At 41.2% G+C, this 18,678-nt stretch overlaps 1 protein-coding gene across 11 annotated transcripts in view; it reads right to left on the bottom strand.

Moving 5' to 3' along the window:
- The window catches only part of LOC139410860 (RIMS-binding protein 2-like), a 134,087-nt gene that overhangs the window by 111,050 nt on the left and 4,359 nt on the right, over positions 1–18,678 (bottom strand). For all 11 annotated transcript variants that reach the window (XR_011634541.1, XM_071156460.1, XM_071156450.1 and 8 more), the window contains one exon: positions 678–827. Coding sequence is in view for 9 of the 11 variants with exons in the window: in XM_071156460.1 (XP_071012561.1) it covers positions 678–827 (150 nt within the window). In the remaining 2 variants the exon portion in view is untranslated. The remainder of the gene's footprint in view (positions 1–677; positions 828–18,678) is intronic.

Below are 18,678 nucleotides of genomic sequence, written 5' to 3'. Positions count from 1 at the left end.
AAGCAGCGCCCTGAGAGCTAATCGATGCAGCTCACTCATATTGGACCCCGGGAGGACATCAGGGGAAGCCTGGGGAATTACAAGCAGTCTCCACTGTGAAGACACAGCCTAGGATCAGCTTGAGGCCTGGAGGAGACCTAACATGCCTGCCCCCCTCCCCTAACAACCGGTTTAGTCCTCATGGCTCGGCTGCATACCAGGCCAGTAGCATGGTTAGTGTAGTTGGCTACTGCAGCTTCCACTTGGCAGGGCAGGAAACTGTTGGTTAAATAAGGAGATGGATATACAGTACATCTATACCCTTGACTTTCTTGAAAATAGTTTTTGCAGAGATTCTTTTATTTTAGACAAAGGCACATCTTAGAGCTTTGTCCATCAGCAGCCGTGACTTCTGGAATGACCATTCAAGCTGTGTCTCTGACTGACCCCAATTCATTCCCCAGCCTTCTTCTCCAAACAGACAGATGAGCAGGCAGTCAACTTATTTAAATCGTTAGCAGAATTAGCAATAGGAAAAATAATTCAGGGTTCACAGTCCAGAGCAGAGAAACAAAGGGGGGAAGAACCTGTGTTTGACTGCTATGAGCGACTTCCTTGCCAAGACTCCAGCCTCTTGCCACTTTCAAAATAATGATCCACCACTGCAGCCTCAGATAGTTAGAGAGTCAGTGACTCACCAGGAGTTTGTGCTGTAGCCTGTGTTGGCTGAAGGTCCCAGGCTTGAGTTTCAGGGCTCGGTTGTTGTCCTCTAGAAGATGTAGTCTGTCCACACACTGACACTGGGGCGGTACATCTGGGAAGTGGAGGGGCACAACTTCATTTCTGAGCTGTGGAGGAAAACAATAAATAAGTTGAAAACGTTGTCATGGTCATCTGAACTATTCCAGCTAGTCATATCACAGTCATCATGTACCTCTTTTCAATGGCCAGAAACGGCTCTGACCTGCCTATAAATAGGCATATACTGTATAACCTTGACAAATCCTTACTAATGTTAAAGTTGAGTGTCGCTGACATATAGCTAGACTAGTCTCCACGTTAGTTTCCACATGTCAGCCCAGTGAGCTATAGAGTAACCCAGGTCAGGACTATATAGCAGGTGGTCAGGGTTGAAAAACAACCTGTCCTGCTGCTGATGCTAGGCTAATGATGAGCCTGACTCTCCAGTAAGGCTCCAGTTACAGCATAAACAGGATGGCGTATAGACTGGCCCACCTGCACATCTGCTGCGGCTACCTTGAGTAAACACACAGCTCTACAGAGATCTGATTAGACATGCAAATACACACACATGGGGAGAGAGCACAAAGTACAAACACACATGAGCACACAGACACACAAGCAAAAGCAAAGGTTCACTGAAGGAGAAATCAAAACAAAAGTGAAACAAGTTGTCAATGAAGACCTACTGTAGGCTAAGTACAGTATCCTATTTGTTTATCATGAATAGTACTAGGTCATGCCTGTACCATGCTTTCTACGTCATGCAGATATTGTCCGTAAAACATGAACTGCAACATACTGTATAATACAGAGCGTAGGGGCAGAGATATGAAATTAGGAAAGCGAACTACAAATACACACAGATGGTCCAAGTCATGTTTACATACAGTTCCCTCCATTCCAACACAAGGCAAAGGAAACATCCACATACATCTAGGTAACACCGCAACACTCACTCAACCTAATACTTACAAACCCACACAAGTATAAGTTGCCAACGTGGTAAAATAACATCCTCTTTCCATGTTGGACCACTTAGCAGGCGGTGCTGTAGCTAAACTGCTTGTTATTGCCAAGCCAGTTGCGCTAGCTCGAAATAATAATGCCCGCTTTAATTATTCATGACTTCAGTCAGGTGGAACCAGATGCTGCTACTGTGTCATAGACTAGAGGAAGAGCTGTAACTCGACTCAGCCAGGGCCGATGATGTATACATAAATCCTGGATTACTGATGCTATGTATTGGTCAATTAGAGGCTTTGAAGCCACTGGTCGGCCATATTGGTACTCCCCAGAAATAGGAATGAATAGAATTCTAAAGAATTTCAATTAAAAATGTAGGGACAAAATAACATGTTTTTTAGTATTTTTTGGTCTACCATATAGCCAGTTATGCAGGGTTAAACGAATCTGTGGCCACCAGTCAGATTTTGACAGCAATGCTAAGAAAATGACAGATACATTCAAAATGAGAGGCTACAAGGACAAAACTCTTAATGCTGCAATGATGAAAATATCTCAACAACCAAGAGGGGAATTACTAAAAACAACGCAACCGTATTTTGCACTAAGTATACCAAGGGTTCGGAGAAAATGAAAGCAATCCTGAAAAAGCACTGGCATATACTGCAATCAGACAAAAAAAATTGCACATCTCTTCAAGAAACCCCCACTGGTGGTCTATAAGCACGGTCGCAATATTGGAGATAGTTTGGTGAGGTCTGACATGCCCCCTGAGCCCACGCAGACACTCTTGACACATATCCCAAATGGGAACTACAAATGTGGCTCATGGCACAGTGCAATAGCACTATAAAAACATCTTTCTTCAGACACCCACATACAGATTGAAAGATCCCTGTTAGGGGGATCATCTCATGCAAGACCACGGGAGTAGTCTGTCTCATCACCTGTTCATGTGGAAAAGCCTATGTAGGACAAATGAAAAGACAATTAAAACAACGCATAGCTGAACAGCTCAATCAGGTGTAAGAACATGGACTATCCAGTATCAGCTCACATTGTTGAAGCTAACCATCCCATCTCCTCCCTCAAATGCACAGGCATTGAGCATGTTGCTCTACCAAGGAGAGGAAGTAACATGGAGATCCTACTACTACAAAGGGAGGAGGTAACATGGAGATCCTACTACAACAAAGGGAGGGTTAACTGGATATCCTGTCTAAAAACATTGACCCCTAGTGGTCTGAATACTGACTTTGATCTCAGGCCCTTCATATGAACAACATTTTCTTATGAACAAGTCTTATAAATGTAAAAAATATTTTTACACCTAATGTGTTCCCTCTGTTGTTGATGCTCATTATATATTAAGGTTAAACCAATATTACATGTAACAAAAATGAAATATGAAATTATTATGTGAAATTGAACGAAACAATAATGTATGTTGATGCTAATATGATGTATAATATTCCATTATGCTTCTATATGGTAATAGCATAATATATTTAATATGCCATATACTATTTTTTAACAGCTTCACTCATTTTAATGAACTTAATCATTATGACACACCCCTCACCACTGTCATTGGTTACACTAATGGCACTGTGCGTCTACATAACCTGGTTCAAGTATTCATGACATGACCCTGTGGAAGACACAGTGATGCCGAAATGTTGGTAAATACCCATTAAATTGCTGGGAGATTACACATGGAGTGTGCGACTTTCTTTATTTTGATAGTTTATAGTTTATTTGCCGTTAGTCAGCACCTCCACACAAACTATTGTTCTGGGTGTTCTCTAAAAAAAGTACTTTAAGGAATCACATAATATAGTTCACATAATATAATTTATAAGTATGCATTAAGGTGTCTGTAATAGAATAATGTTGTCAAAAGCAATAAATGTTGTTTCTTTATACAGCTTCCAAAATCTTTATAATGAAGGAGGAGTACCAAAATGGCTGCCCGGTGGTTTCAATACAGCCCCCCTGTCAGTCATCCAGGGTGCATACATCACTGGCAGGCCAGCGGGGAAAGGCCCTCTATGCATGGGAGAGGGTGACTTGCCAACATTATGGGAACACAGCCTGGCTTTAGCTAGCTGGGGACAGAAACACAGTACAACTGTGACATGACAACAGCAGCTTTGGTGTTTATATGTGACATTCGCTCCCAGTGTTCAGAGCAGATGGTTCTGTAGGTTTCAAGGGTCAAGTTTTATTTGTCGTGTGTACAGGATACACATGGTATATAACACCGTACAACAAAATGCTTACTTGCAGGTTCTTTCTCGACAATGCATCAACAATAAGGAATAAGATAAGATAAGAATACGAACTTAAAGTAAATGGCTCAGTAGAATAGAATAAACATTTTAGCATACAGTAAGTATAATACAGGAAGGCACAATTTATGGTCCAATATTTACACACGTTTTGGGGAAGGGGGATTGGGGGCAAGTGGTTAAATTGTGTCATATTTTGCAATAATAATCAGAGTCTGGTAGCAGCAGTTATGATGTGTGTGTGTAGCATGAGTGTGTCTGTATGTGTATGTGTGTGTGTGTGTGTGTGTGTGTGTGTGTGTGTGTGTGTGTGTGTGTGTGTGTGTGTGTGTGTGCGTAGAACATTTTGAATTAGAATTGGGTTTACTTTCTGAATTGAGTGGAATTAAAATGGAATTGAGCCCAACCCTGCAGTCCATATGTAATCTCTGTAACACAGGAGTAAAATCTGGCGTAATTTGGTCAGCTACATGCAGAATCTGCCCACGGGAGATTAGTCCATGTGGAGCAGCTCACCCTAAGGTGCTACTGGCAGTTCACCTTCCCCAGTGTTGGTGTCACTCCATCCCCCGCCCTGACGTTTGTAAAAATGGCCGGAAGATGTCCATGTCGGTGCCATCCTCTGGCAGTTCATACTAATTCCATTTTGCTGTGTGTCTGTATGTCTGCCTGCTTGTCTGTCTGCTTGCCTTCTGCTCATGGGAACAGGGATATTTTTAGCTGCTCGTCCCCAGCTGCACATCTCCAACCCAAAGCCAACGGGCAATTAGTGTTTATTTCTCCTGACAGGAGGCAGCTTGCCTACCTCCGCAACACAAACAGACATCTTCACCCAGGCTTTTCTTACCCTGCCCCATGCCCCCTGTCCGATAGGCCACACAGGCCTTACTCAACCACCATAGGGACTGGTGCTCAACATCCCCCCTCCCCCTCAGTCTCACGTCTTTACAGTGTGTATCAGTCATGTACAGTTTTAGCCCACGGCTGCTCATTTTCTGTTTTTTCCTCTGCAATTGCCTCGGGAATAAATCTTTCTGCTCTATAAATGCTCCATAAATTTGAGCAACACTGACTTCATGACTGAAAGTCAAAGTCGGTTCTTCATCATCAGATACGTATGCTTGTCAGTGGCTACATTCACTGTAAACATGAAATGTGGTCTAGAACATTATATGTTCATGAATGATTCATGAGTGCAATTTTGTTGCAAGGTAGAATAGCACTGACTCACTGTAAGTAGCAAGGCATGTAGGCAAAGGATGTGAGAGTATAGTATTTCTGGAACATAAGGACAAATGATTCTATCAACTGTGATTGCCAGGACTGAAGAGTAGGTCTCCCTATATACCTTCATTAGAATGAATAAAGTCATAGACTCGCTATATCAAGACCTATATTTGTATGAATCTCTGGCTCAGGCAGGCTCCAGTGGAGGACCATTTGTACAGAGCTCATCCTGGACTGTGGCCCAGGGTTAGGAAATATTTACTTGCTGAAATAAGAACACGTCATATGTAGCTCGAGTCCAGCAGGTGTAATGACTCAATTTAGGATGTCATGTCTGCCTCTTTAATTAATTTTAGCCAAGGGCAAAGCTAATTCAATCCAGCTTATTGAAGCTTCGTTATGCTATTACCCAGTGCCCCTGCTCATTGTGACTTGTCCATGGACAGTGGAGAATGTAGAGAGGAGAGAAGGCTTATACCTAACCCATAGACTTCACCTTACAGACAGACACTGCAGCCTTGAAGACAGCCTACCAACCAAAGTGTTAGGATGAACCGCTGAGAAATTAGAATGATCACGCAGTAGCACAGTGGGGGGGGGAAGCTTTTCTTCCTAATTATGTTTGAAATTCCACTTGATCGGTGCCTGCAAATCAATGAATCCCTCCACACAAACACAAAGCATTTAACACCACATCACATTAGCAGGCAATTATCATAGTCAGAATTAAAAGTGCTGTGGAACCGACCCTGTGTCACAAACAGCAAACTGGCAGAGTGTGTGTCTGCTCCTCTCCCTGCCAATACCACGCTGTAATCAACGGTCAGTTAGTCTCATTCACCTTACACAGACAGGGCAACGCTGCAGCTCATCACCATGGACAGACAGAGGAACAATAACATACACTGGATCCTGTGTCTCTCACATCACACACGTCCTGCTCTAGTCTAAAGTATCATGTCCTTCTGGGTTGCCATTGGAAGCAAGGAGTAGTCTATCAATCAATTACACTAGCCAATATTAAAATGATATCTGTCTCATACCTCACAACAAGAATCTCAGAGAGTCTTTCTGACTCCAGACCCAAATTTGAACAGCAACTAAAATACCTGTGTGGTTGATATGTTTGGAAATTCCACCTGGTGCAAATGTAAGTATATGAGAGGAACATCTAACAAGGACATTGTTATAGGCTACATTACACATATCAAAAAGGCCTAACAAAACATGCCAAGCTAACTTGACAATGAGAGGGATGCGTATGTGCTTCATTCATAGTTGGAGTAACACAGCACACTCTAGCAGAGAGTGGTCAGATCAGGCAGAAAATCAACTAAACTGAGCCGGCCGGGGACAGGCAGACATAGAGATTGAACCTGCAGAGATAAGCTTTTTCATTACAATGCAAATCCTGTCTCTAATCGCCGCTGCCTCAGCTAGACTCTGGCCAGACCCCAGAGACCACCATAATCATGCACCTCCACTGGCCTGGCGTGACGTGCCACCTCTAGGGGACACTAACAGACTGTTCAAACTAAAGCTATCCCCCTCATCTCTCTGTTGTGACTGGAGCCTCAGGAAAGACATGCAATACCTTTGGACCAAATCAAGAATCAGATCAAATAAAATGTTATTGGTCGCATACACATATTTTGAAGATGTTATCGCAGGTGCAGGGAAAAGCATTGCTTTTGTTTCTAGCTCCAACAGTGCAGTAATAACTAACAATACGCACAAAATATTTCAAATAATTAACAGAACGAGCAATATCAGAGTCCGGAATATATACAGTACCAGTCAAAAGTTTGGACACACCTACTCATTCAAGGGTTTTTCTTTATTTGTACTATTTTCTACATTTTAGAATAATAGTGAATACATCAAAACTATGAAATAACACATATAGAGGAGTCATGTAGTAACCAAAAAAGTGTTAAACAAATTAAAATATATTTTAGATTTTAGATTCTTCAAAGTAGCCACCCTTTGCCTTGATGACAGCTTTGCACACTCTTGGGATTCTCTCAACCAGTTTCATGAGGCAGTCACCTGGAATTCATTTCAATTAACAGGTGTGCCTTGTTAAAAGTTAATTTGTGGAATTTCTCTCCTTCTTAACGCGTTTGAGCCAATCAGTTGTGTTGTGACAAGGCTTCGGGTGGTACACAGAAGATAGCCCTATTTGGTAAAAGACCAAGTCCATATTAAGGGAAGAACATCTGAAATAAGCAAAGAGAAATAACAGTCCATCAAAGGGTGGCTACAACATGGTTACTGTTATTCCATAGTTTTGATGTCTTCACTATTATTCTACAATGTAGAAAATAGTTTTTTAAAAATAAAGAAAAACCATTGAATAAGTAGATGTGTCCAAACTTTTGACTGGTACTGTATATACAGTTGAAGTCAGAAGTTTACATACACTTAGGTTGGAGTCATTAAAACTCCTTTTTCAACCACTCCAACAAATTTCTTGTTAACAAACAACTTCCAAAGTTGTGGCAAAATGGCTTAAGGACAACAAAGTCAAGGCATTGGAGTGGCCATCACAAAGCCCTGACCTCAATCATATAGAACATTTGTGGGTAGAGCAAGGAGTCCTTACACCAGCTCTGTCAGGAGGAATGGGCCAAAATTCACCCAATTTATTGTGGGAAGCTTGTGGAAGGCTACCCAAAATGTTTGACCCAAGTTAAACCATATAAAGGCAATGCTACTAATTGAATGTATGTAAACTTCTGACCCACTGGGAATGTGATGAAAGAAATAAAAACTGAAATAAATAATTCTCTCTACTATTATTCTGACATTTCACATTCTAAAAATAAAGTGGTGATCCTAACTTACCTAAGACCGGGAATTTCTACTAGGATTAAATGTCAGGAATTGTGAAAAACTGAGTGTAAATGTATTTGGCTAAGGTGTATGTAAACTTCCGACTTGGGGGAAAAAAGTATTTAGTCAGCCACCAATTGTGCAAGTTCTCCCACTTAAAAAGATGAGAGAGGCCTGTAATTTTCATCATAGGTACACTTCAACTATGACAGACAAAATGAGAAAAAAAAATCAGAAAATCACATTGTAGGATTTTTAATGAATTTATTTGCAAATTATGGTGGAAAATAAGTATTTGGTCAATAACAAAAGTTTATCTCAATACTTTGTTATATACCCTTTGTTGGCAATGACAGAGGTCAAACGTTTTCTGTAAGTCTTCACAAGGTTTTCACACACTGTTGCTGGTATTTTGGCCCATTCCTCCATGCAGATCTCCTCTAGAGCAGTGACGTTTTGGGGCTGTTGCTGGGCAACACAGACTTTCAACTCCCTCCAAAGATTTTCTATGGTGTTGAGATCTGGAGACTGGCTAGGCCACTCCAGGACCTTGAAATGCTTCTTACGAAGCCACTCCTTCGTTGCCCGGGCGGTGTGTTTGGGATCATTGTCATGCTGAAAGACCCAGCCATGTTTCATCTTCAATGCCCTTGCTGATGGAAGGAGGTTTTCACTCAAAATCTCACGATACATGGCCCCATTCTTTCCTTTACACGGATCAGTCGTCCTGGTCCCTTTGCAGAAAAACAGCCCCAAAGCATGATGTTTCCACCCCCATGCTTCACAGTAGGTACGGTGTTCTTTGAATGCAACTCAGCATTCTTTGTCCTCCAAACACGACGAGTTGAGTTTTTACCAAAAAGTTATTTTTTGGTTTCATCTGACCATATGACATTCTCCCAATCTTCTTCTGGATCATCCAAATGCTCTCTAGCAAACTTCAGACGGGCCTGGACATGTACTGGCTTAAGCAGGGGGACACGTCTGGCACTGCAGGATTTGAGTCCCTGGCGGCGTAGTGTGTTACTGATGGTAGGCTTTGTTACTTTGGTCCCAGCTCTCTGTAGGTCATTCACTAGGTCCCCCCATGTGGTTCTGGGATTTTTGCACACCTTTCTTGTGATCATTTTGACCCCACGGGGTGAGATCTTGCGTGGAGCCCCAGATCGAGGGAGATTATCAGTGGTCTTGTATGTCTTCCATTTCCTAATAATTGCTCCCACAGTTGATTTCTTCAAACCAAGCTGCTTACCTATTGCAGATTCAGTCTTCCCAGCCTGGTGCAGGTCTACAATTTTGTTTCTGGTGTCCTTTGACAGCTCTTTGGTCTTGGCCATAGTGGAGTTTGGAGTGTGACTGTTTGAGGTTGTGGACAGGTGTCTTTTATACTGATAACAAGTTCAAACAGGTGCCATTAATACAGGTAACGAGTGGACTGAATAAAATAAAATAAAAACATTTTAAATGTCTCCCACACTTCTAAAACCAAAGTTGGTTGTTGATCAAGTCGAATATGTAACTTGGCCACTCAGAAATGTCGCGTTGGTAAGCAACTAGGCTATTGTCCTGCTGAAAGGTGAATTTGCCACCCAGTGTCTGATGGAAAGCCCCAAACATAACACTTTGTATTCAGGGCAAAAAGTACAATTCTTTGCAGTATTACTTTAGTGCCTTATTGCAAACAGGATGCATGTTTTTGAATTTTGGAATTCTGTACAGGCTTCCTTCTTTTCATTTGTCATTTAGGTTAATATTGTGGAGTAACTACAATACATCTTGAGTTTTCTCCTATCACAGCTATTAAACTCTGTAACTGTTTTAAAGTCACCACTGGCCTCACTTTAATGGTTGGTTTCCTTCCTCTCCAGCATCTGAGTTAGGAAGGACTCCTGTATCTTTGTGGTGACTGGGTCTATTGATACACCATCCAAGGTTGACTTAATAACTTCAACATGCTCAAAGAGATATTTTCTTAGCCCATCTTCCAATAGGTGCCCTTCTTTTTTTCTTTTTTTTAACCTTTATTTAACTAGGCAAGTCAGAACAAATTCTTATTTTCAATGACTGCCTAGGAACAGTGGGTTAACTGCCTTGTTCAGGGGCAGAACGACAGATTTTTATCTTGTCAGCTCGGGGAGTCGATCTTGCAACCTTTCGGTTACTAGTCCAACGCTCTAACCACTAGGCTACCTGTTGCAAGATCGACTGTACAGATAATTGTATGTGTGGGGTACAGAAGTGAGGTAGTCATTAAAACATAATGTTAAACACCATTATTGCACACAGAGAGAGTCCATGCAACGTATTATGTGACTTCTGAAGCACATTTTTACTCCTGAATTATTTAGGCTTGTCATAACAAAGAGGTTGAATATTTAAGACATTTCAGCTTTTTCATTTTTTATTAATTTGTAAATATTTCTAAAAACATAATTCCACTTTGACATTATGGGGTATTGTGTGTAGGCCAGTGACACAACATCTAAATGTAATCCATTTTAAATTCAGGCTGTAACACAACAAAATGTTGGAAAAGTCAAGGGGTGTGAATACTTTCTGAAGGCACTGTACATGTGAAGTGGATAAAACAGTGTGTAAAAATACTTAGTGACCAGTGTTCAATGACAATGTACATAGAGCAACAGACAGAAGACCCTGACTTCTCCAACCCAGTGACAATCTGCTGACTGAGAAAAGCTCTATGGAACTGAACCCCAACCTTTTTACAAAGCTGGAACTGGAACACATCGTGGGCCAGGCCACGGCTCAGCACATACGCAACTTCTTCCACGACCCATTGGTCGGACTCTGACCAAACGCCACAGCTCATTGACAAATCAATACTTGTTTTTTGACTAAATTGCTAGTTCGAGTCAGATGTAGTCATGTGCCACCCTATCTTAGGTTTAAATGTGTTTTTTTCTTGTTCATCCTTTGATCTTACTGTTGCACTTGTGAATTTGGGTACTGCCTGTACTTTCCCTCTCAGAGTGAACCCGTGTTCACCCCACTGGTCCCTTGCAGCTATCACACATAGTCTTGCCTCAGGAGTCCCCTCTTCCTCCTCCCTAGGCAGTCTCCTCTCCTCTTCTCTCCTCCCCAGTCAGTCTCTTCTTCTCTACCCTCCTCCTCAGGGAGAGTCACCTTTCCTTTCCTCTCCTCCCTAGGCAGACTCCTCTCCTCCCATCCCCTCCCCTCTCCTCTCTTCCTCAGTCAGTCTTCTCCCCAGCCAGCACTACATTCTCATTAAGACAATCACTGGCCTAACTACGACAGTGACACTGATAGAGCAGTAGCATCAGAAGAAGCCTATGCATGCAGTCTCACCACACCACACCACAGACAAGTCCAAACAATTCAACCCAAAACTTTGTAGCAGTCGAGTGATATGCATTTGAGTGTCTTTTTCTATCACACTGTTTTGTTTACCTTTTTTTATATGCATGTAAAACATTCTAGCAACACAATAATTATCATATTTGACTTATTCAGGACACCAGGTTTGATTGAATAGGACCCCTGATTTCTGGGTAACAACATTTAGAGAGCATCCATCAGATGTTCTGTCCCAACAGCACAATCAGTCAAGCCCTCTGAGTGGATACCCCCAGTTCGACTCCAAATGAATCAATTATGAATTGGTTCAGGCCCGATCCCTGAGGTGATTTACTAGCGGCTCTTCTCTGCTCTGGCCTGCAGCACACATACACCGGCCAGCTAGCGGATACCACGACCTACTCACAGCTAAACTGCTGCGTAACATAACGACAGCTGGCACAACATATGGACATTTTCATGTAAAAAGCCCCATGAGCACTAACATGTGAAGTTCATAGAAGCACATCAAATTTGGTGTCAAATGAAAGCTAAGAGTCTATATTTTTGAAAGATTAAGGCATATATACTTGTTTCAACCATTCTCCATCCCAAAAATGGGGAATACGCAAAGACGTATAGGAAAAAGGGTCTTAGAAAACATCTAGCAGAAAAAGTCTTAAAACGTATTAGAAATACATAAAAACATAATAATTTTAAAGTAACAACCCCTGACAACTAATATCAACATTTATATGATGTTTTATTTGGTTTATGTGAAAGTCTGGACAATATCTCTCTCTCTCCATCTCCCTCACCGTCTCCGTCTCTCCCTCCCTCTGTCTCTCCCTCCCTCTGTCTCTCCCTCCCTCTTTCTCTCTCTCTCCCTCCCCCTCTCTCTGTCTCTCCGTCCCTCTCTCTCTGTCTCTCCCTCCCTCTCTCTATGTCTCTCCATCTCTGTCTCTTTGTCTCTCTCTCTCTCCCTTCCTCCCTCGCTCTGTTTTTGTCTCTCCCTCCCTCTCTGACTCTCTCTCCCTCCCTCTCTCTCCCTCTCTTTGTCTCTCCCTCACTCTGTCTCTCCCTCGCTCTCTGTCTCTCCCTCGCTCTCTCACTGTATCTCGCTCTCTCTCTCTCCAATTTGCTTTATTGGCATGATGTAACAATGTACATATTGCCAAAGCTTACTTTGGACATTTACAATATGAAAATAATAAGAATCAAAATTGTCAACGGGACAGAAGTAACAACAATAGCCAAGGGTCAAAATAACCATACATTGAACAATAACAATAAGCATACAGTAGAGGACATGTGCAGGTTGATTGGTCTGTCAGACACTGTCCCTCAACCCTTGGCAGGCAGCAATGTAGAGCGCTGCCAACCCACAGCTCTCTGCGTCCTCCCACAACAGAACGGGTAGCCTACTCTCATCAGAGAGGTATTTGAAACCTTGAATAAGGATTTCAAATTTGGGGAAATGACACTATCTAATTGTTTTATATATTTCACATTTTGTCAGGAAATGTAGCTCCGACACAGGTTCTGCTGCTGTGCAGTGGTTGCACAGCCTTTCCTCTACAGGGAGCCAGGTTTTCCTGTGTCGACCCTTCTCAATGGCAAGGCTGTGCTCACTGAGCCTGTACTTTGTCAAGGTTTTGATCAGTAATCATGGTCAAATAGTTAGCCAAGTGTACTGTCAATTTAGGGCCAGATAGCACTGCATTTTGCTTTGTGCTTGTGCTTCCAAATAGTAGAACAAGTTTGTGAACTCAGCCCCAGGAACATCTCTCTCTCTCTCTCTCTCTCTCTCTCTCTCTCTCTCTCTCTCCCTCTCTCTCGGTAGTGTAACTTCTCCCCCGTAACACCTACCCATGAGCCCCCTCTGTTTCCACCATCCGACACCGGACATCCATAGACTTTGAAAAGTAGTTGAAATTTAGTCAGTCCAAATCTGAACCAATCATAGACGTCTGTTTCACAAGTTTGGACAGCACAGTACAGCACAATAAAGAAAAGTAGAGTATAGGTCAGTACAGTACATTAGAGTAGAGTTTAGTACAGTAGAGAACAGTACAGTACATTAGAGTAGAGTTTAGTACAGTAGAGAACAGTACAGTACAATAGAGTAGAGTTTAGTACAGTAGAGAACAGTACAGTACATTAGAGTAGAGTTTAGTACAGTAGAGAACAGTACAGTACATTAGAGTAGAGTTTAGTACAGTAGAGAACAGTACAGTACATTAGAGTAGAGTTTAGTACAGTAGAGAACAGTACAGTACATTAGAGTAGAGTATAGGTCAGTACAGTACATTAGAGTAGAGTTTAGTACAGTAGAGAACAGTACAGTACATTAGAGTAGAGTTTAGTACAGTAGAGAACAGTACAGTACATTAGAGTAGAGTTTAGTACAGTAGAGAACAGTACAGTACATTAGAGTAGAGTTTAGTACAGTAGAGAACAGTACAGTACATTAGAGTAGAGTTTAGTACAGTAGAGAACAGTACAGTACATTAGAGTAGAGTTTAGTACAGTAGAGAACAGTACAGTACATTAGAGTAGAGTTTAGTACAGTAGAGAACAGTACAGTACAATAGAGTAGAGTTTAGTACAGTAGAGAACAGTACAGTACATTAGAGTAGAGTTTAGTACAGTAGAGAACAGTACAGTACATTAGAGTAGAGTTTAGTACAGTAGAGAACAGTACAGTACAATAGAGTAGAGTTTAGTACAGTAGAGAACAGTACAGTACATTAGAGTAGAGTTTAGTACAGTAGAGAACAGTACAGTACATTAGAGTAGAGTTTAGTACAGTAGAGAACAGTACAGTACATTAGAGTAGAGTTTAGTACAGTAGAGAACAGTACAGTACATTAGAGTAGAGTTTAGTACAGTAGAGAACAGTACAGTACATTAGAGTAGAGTTTAGTACAGTAGAGAACAGTACAGTACATTAGAGTAGAGTTTAGTACAGTAGAGAACAGTACAGTACATTAGAGTAGAGTTTAGTACAGTAGAGAACAGTACAGTACATTAGAGTAGAGTTTAGTACAGTAGAGAACAGTACAGTACAATAGAGTAGAGTTTAGTACAGTAGAGAACAGTACAGTACATTAGAGTAGAGTTTAGTACAGTAGAGAACAGTACAGTACATTAGAGTAGAGTTTAGTACAGTAGAGAACAGTACAGTACATTAGAGTAGAGTTTAGTACAGTAGAGAACAGTACAGTACATTAGAGTAGAGTTTAGTACAGTAGAGAACAGTACAGTACATTAGAGTAGAGTTTAGTACAGTAGAGAACAGTACAGTACATTAGAGTAGAGTTTAGTACAGTAGAGAACAGTACAGTACATTAGAGTAGAGTTTAGTACAGTAGAGAACAGTACAGTACATTAGAGTAGAGTTTAGTACAGTAGAGAACAGTACAGTACATTAGAGTAGAGTTTAGTACAGTAGAGAACAGTACAGTACATTAGAGTAGAGTTTAGTACAGTAGAGAACAGTACAGTACATTAGAGTAGAGTTTAGTACAGTAGAGAACAGTACAGTACATTAGAGTAGAGTTTAGTACAGTAGAGAACAGTACAGTACATTAGAGTAGAGTTTAGTACAGTAGAGAACAGTACAGTACAATAGAGTAGAGTTTAGTACAGTAGAGAACAGTACAGTACATTAGAGTAGAGTTTAGTACAGTAGAGAACAGTACAGTACATTAGAGTAGAGTTTAGTACAGTAGAGAACAGTACAGTACATTAGAGTAGAGTTTAGTACAGTAGAGAACAGTACAGTACATTAGAGTAGAGTTTAGTACAGTAGAGAACAGTACAGTACATTAGAGTAGAGTTTAGTACAGTAGAGAACAGTACAGTACATTAGAGTAGAGTTTAGTACAGTAGAGAACAGTACAGTACATTAGAGTAGAGTTTAGTACAGTAGAGAACAGTACAGTACATTAGAGTAGAGTTTAGTACAGTAGAGAACAGTACAGTACAATAGAGTAGAGTTTAGTACAGTAGAGAACAGTACAGTACATTAGAGTAGAGTTTAGTACAGTAGAGAACAGTACAGTACATTAGAGTAGAGTTTAGTACAGTAGAGAACAGTACAGTACATTAGAGTAGAGTTTAGTACAGTAGAGAACAGTACAGTACATTAGAGTAGAGTTTAGTACAGTAGAGAACAGTACAGTACATTAGAGTAGAGTTTAGTACAGTAGAGAACAGTACAGTACATTAGAGTAGAGTTTAGTACAGTAGAGAACAGTACAGTACATTAGAGTAGAGTTTAGTACAGTAGAGAACAGTACAGTACATTAGAGTAGAGTTTAGTACAGTAGAGAACAGTACAGTACATTAGAGTAGAGTTTAGTACAGTAGAGAACAGTACAGTACATTAGAGTAGAGTTTAGTACAGTAGAGAACAGTACAGTACATTAGAGTAGAGTTTAGTACAGTAGAGAACAGTACAGTACATTAGAGTAGAGTTTAGTACAGTAGAGAACAGTACAGTACATTAGAGTAGAGTTTAGTACAGTAGAGAACAGTACAGTACATTAGAGTAGAGTTTAGTACAGTAGAGAACAGTACAGTACATTAGAGTAGAGTTTAGTACAGTAGAGAACAGTACAGTACATTAGAGTAGAGTTTAGTACAGTAGAGAACAGTACAGTACATTAGAGTAGAGTTTAGTACAGTAGAGAACAGTACAGTACATTAGAGTAGAGTTTAGTACAGTAGAGAACAGTACAGTACATTAGAGTAGAGTTTAGTACAGTAGAGAACAGTACAGTACATTAGAGTAGAGTTTAGTACAGTAGAGAACAGTACAGTACATTAGAGTAGAGTTTAGTACAGTAGAGAACAGTACAGTACATTAGAGTAGAGTTTAGTACAGTAGAGAACAGTACAGTACATTAGAGTAGAGTTTAGTACAGTAGAGAACAGTACAGTACATTAGAGTAGAGTTTAGTACAGTAGAGAACAGTACAGTACATTAGAGTAGAGTTTAGTACAGTAGAGAACAGTACAGTACATTAGAGTAGAGTTTAGTACAGTAGAGAACAGTACAGTACATTAGAGTAGAGTTTAGTACAGTAGAGAACAGTACAGTACATTAGAGTAGAGTTTAGTACAGTAGAGAACAGTACAGTACATTAGAGTAGAGTTTAGTACAGTAGAGAACAGTACAGTACATTAGAGTAGAGTTTAGTACAGTAGAGAACAGTACAGTACATTAGAGTAGAGTTTAGTACAGTAGAGAACAGTACAGTACATTAGAGTAGAGTTTAGTACAGTAGAGAACAGTACAGTAGCGCACACAGTACATTATAATTTACTGTACTGTACTTAACTCTACTCTATTGTACTTTACTATACTGTATTGAACTTTAATGTAGTACTGTACTCTACTGTGCTGTACTGTACTTTTATGTCCAAAGTTGTGAAACATAGACGTCTATGATTTGTTCAGATTTAGTCTGGTCCAAGCCAACAAAATGTGGTCTTGTTTAGTGGCAGAGCTCATTAAAATAATAGCCAGTGTGTAGAATAATACCCAAATAATACACCCCATTCTTTCTGCAGACATCTTTGAATCTTCATTCTGAGTAGATATTTAAGAGACCTTTTGGAAAAGGTGGTCACAGGGGGAGATTTTACCGTCATTCTGTTACCAAACTTTACATCTGCACTGTTCTTCCATTGAATGTTTTTTTGTAACATTTTCAGTGGAAATTGTTAAAAGTAGTACCTGTGCACAGAGTTGTATGGTTTGTTTAACTTCGCAATGGTTTTTGTTTGGCGTACTTTTAAAGTGAAGAATCAACGTCTCGACGTCATTCTGATTCCGTGGAATTGCCCATATCCACTTACATCTCATTTACATTGCATTTACATGTTATGTGCTCAGGGGAGCATAACGCAAACATGTGCACATATGGTTTTGTGTGTGTGTACACTGATATGCTGTGTAAATGTACACACACAAAAACAGACCCACATACACACACTTGTGTATCCAGTAGCTTAGGATCGAGTGTGTAGAGATAGGAATTACAAATCATGGATGAACCGGGTTTGCAAATCTACGGTACAATTAAATCTGCTTGCATACGTAGGAAAAGCCCTGCCGCTTTTCAGCAGCTGGGGAAAAAAAGAGGACAAAAATCACTTGCTTGCTTTATCATGCGCCGGACAGGTTCACAGCAACAATGACGGGGGTGATGATGATGCACTTTCACTGACTGGGCTGTCTACTGCCGTCATCTTTACAGAGCTGCTTTCCCAGGCAGAGAAGATGCTGTTGCGTAATCCTGGACACGGACCCTTCTGTTCATATCACTAATACCTCCCACCATGGCAGCCAGGGCCGGTCACGTGCTGCCGCCAGGCCAGCCCACAACAGCAGCAGTAATACAGGGCTCCAGTTGTTACTACAGCCTATGCTCAGTCATCAGAGAAAGCAGTGAGCGCACAGGGCCACGCTCCTCTCCTCTCACATAACCCATCCTCCCGCCTCCACTGAGGGGCCAGCCTTGACCTACGTCTCTGCATCAGTCTCAGCGTCATTCAGCACTGTTCCAGCTGCTCCCACTGTACGGTCCACCACACCACCACAGCATCCTAGCTAGCACAGGAGGAGCACTGACCCTCGCACGCTTAGCTTACATAACGCTTCTATCGTTAAGATGCAAGCAGGACAAAACCTTGACACGTAGAGTGCTGTACTGCTGCTGTACTGCTGCTGGCTTCACTGCCTGCATTAGGCTCCATGATATACTGTAGGACTGACACAGTCAACCATTTTATTTCACTCAGCTTGGAAGCACCACAGTGCCTCTCACAATACAGTCGTTTCATCACTGAAGGAGGGGCACATGGAGCATTTTAATAGGATTGTAGCTCGACAAACCCTCCCCCTAAAATTATCATTGAGTCATGTAATTTTGTTGGCATGAAATGGCATAAAAATTATCATTTCTTCCACTGAACAGGAAACTTCTATTTGAGTCATTTTATTTTCAAGCTTGGTGATTACAAGTCCTTTCTGTTAAATGGCTACCAGTGTACTACAGTACATAGTAAAGAGGAAAGCAGCTTGGTGTCTGTTCAGGGATAGTAACTGGAATGATAAATTACCATGTTTCCTTGTCTAGGTGGGCAGGTGGAGCTGTGAATGAGGAATGTTTCCTTGTCAAGGTGGGCAGGTGGAGCTGTGAATGAGGAATGTTTCCTTGTCAAGGTGGGCAGGTGGAGCTGTGAATGGGGAATGTTTCCATGTCAAGGTGGACAGGTGGAGCTGTGAATGGGGAATGTTTCCTTGTCAAGG

This window comes from Oncorhynchus clarkii, chromosome 6 (assembly GCF_045791955.1).
Source record: "Oncorhynchus clarkii lewisi isolate Uvic-CL-2024 chromosome 6, UVic_Ocla_1.0, whole genome shotgun sequence".
Classification (NCBI taxonomy): domain Eukaryota; kingdom Metazoa; phylum Chordata; class Actinopteri; order Salmoniformes; family Salmonidae; genus Oncorhynchus; species Oncorhynchus clarkii.
The sequence above is the reverse complement of the archived record's forward strand: the minus strand, read 5'-3'. Positions and strand labels throughout refer to the sequence as shown.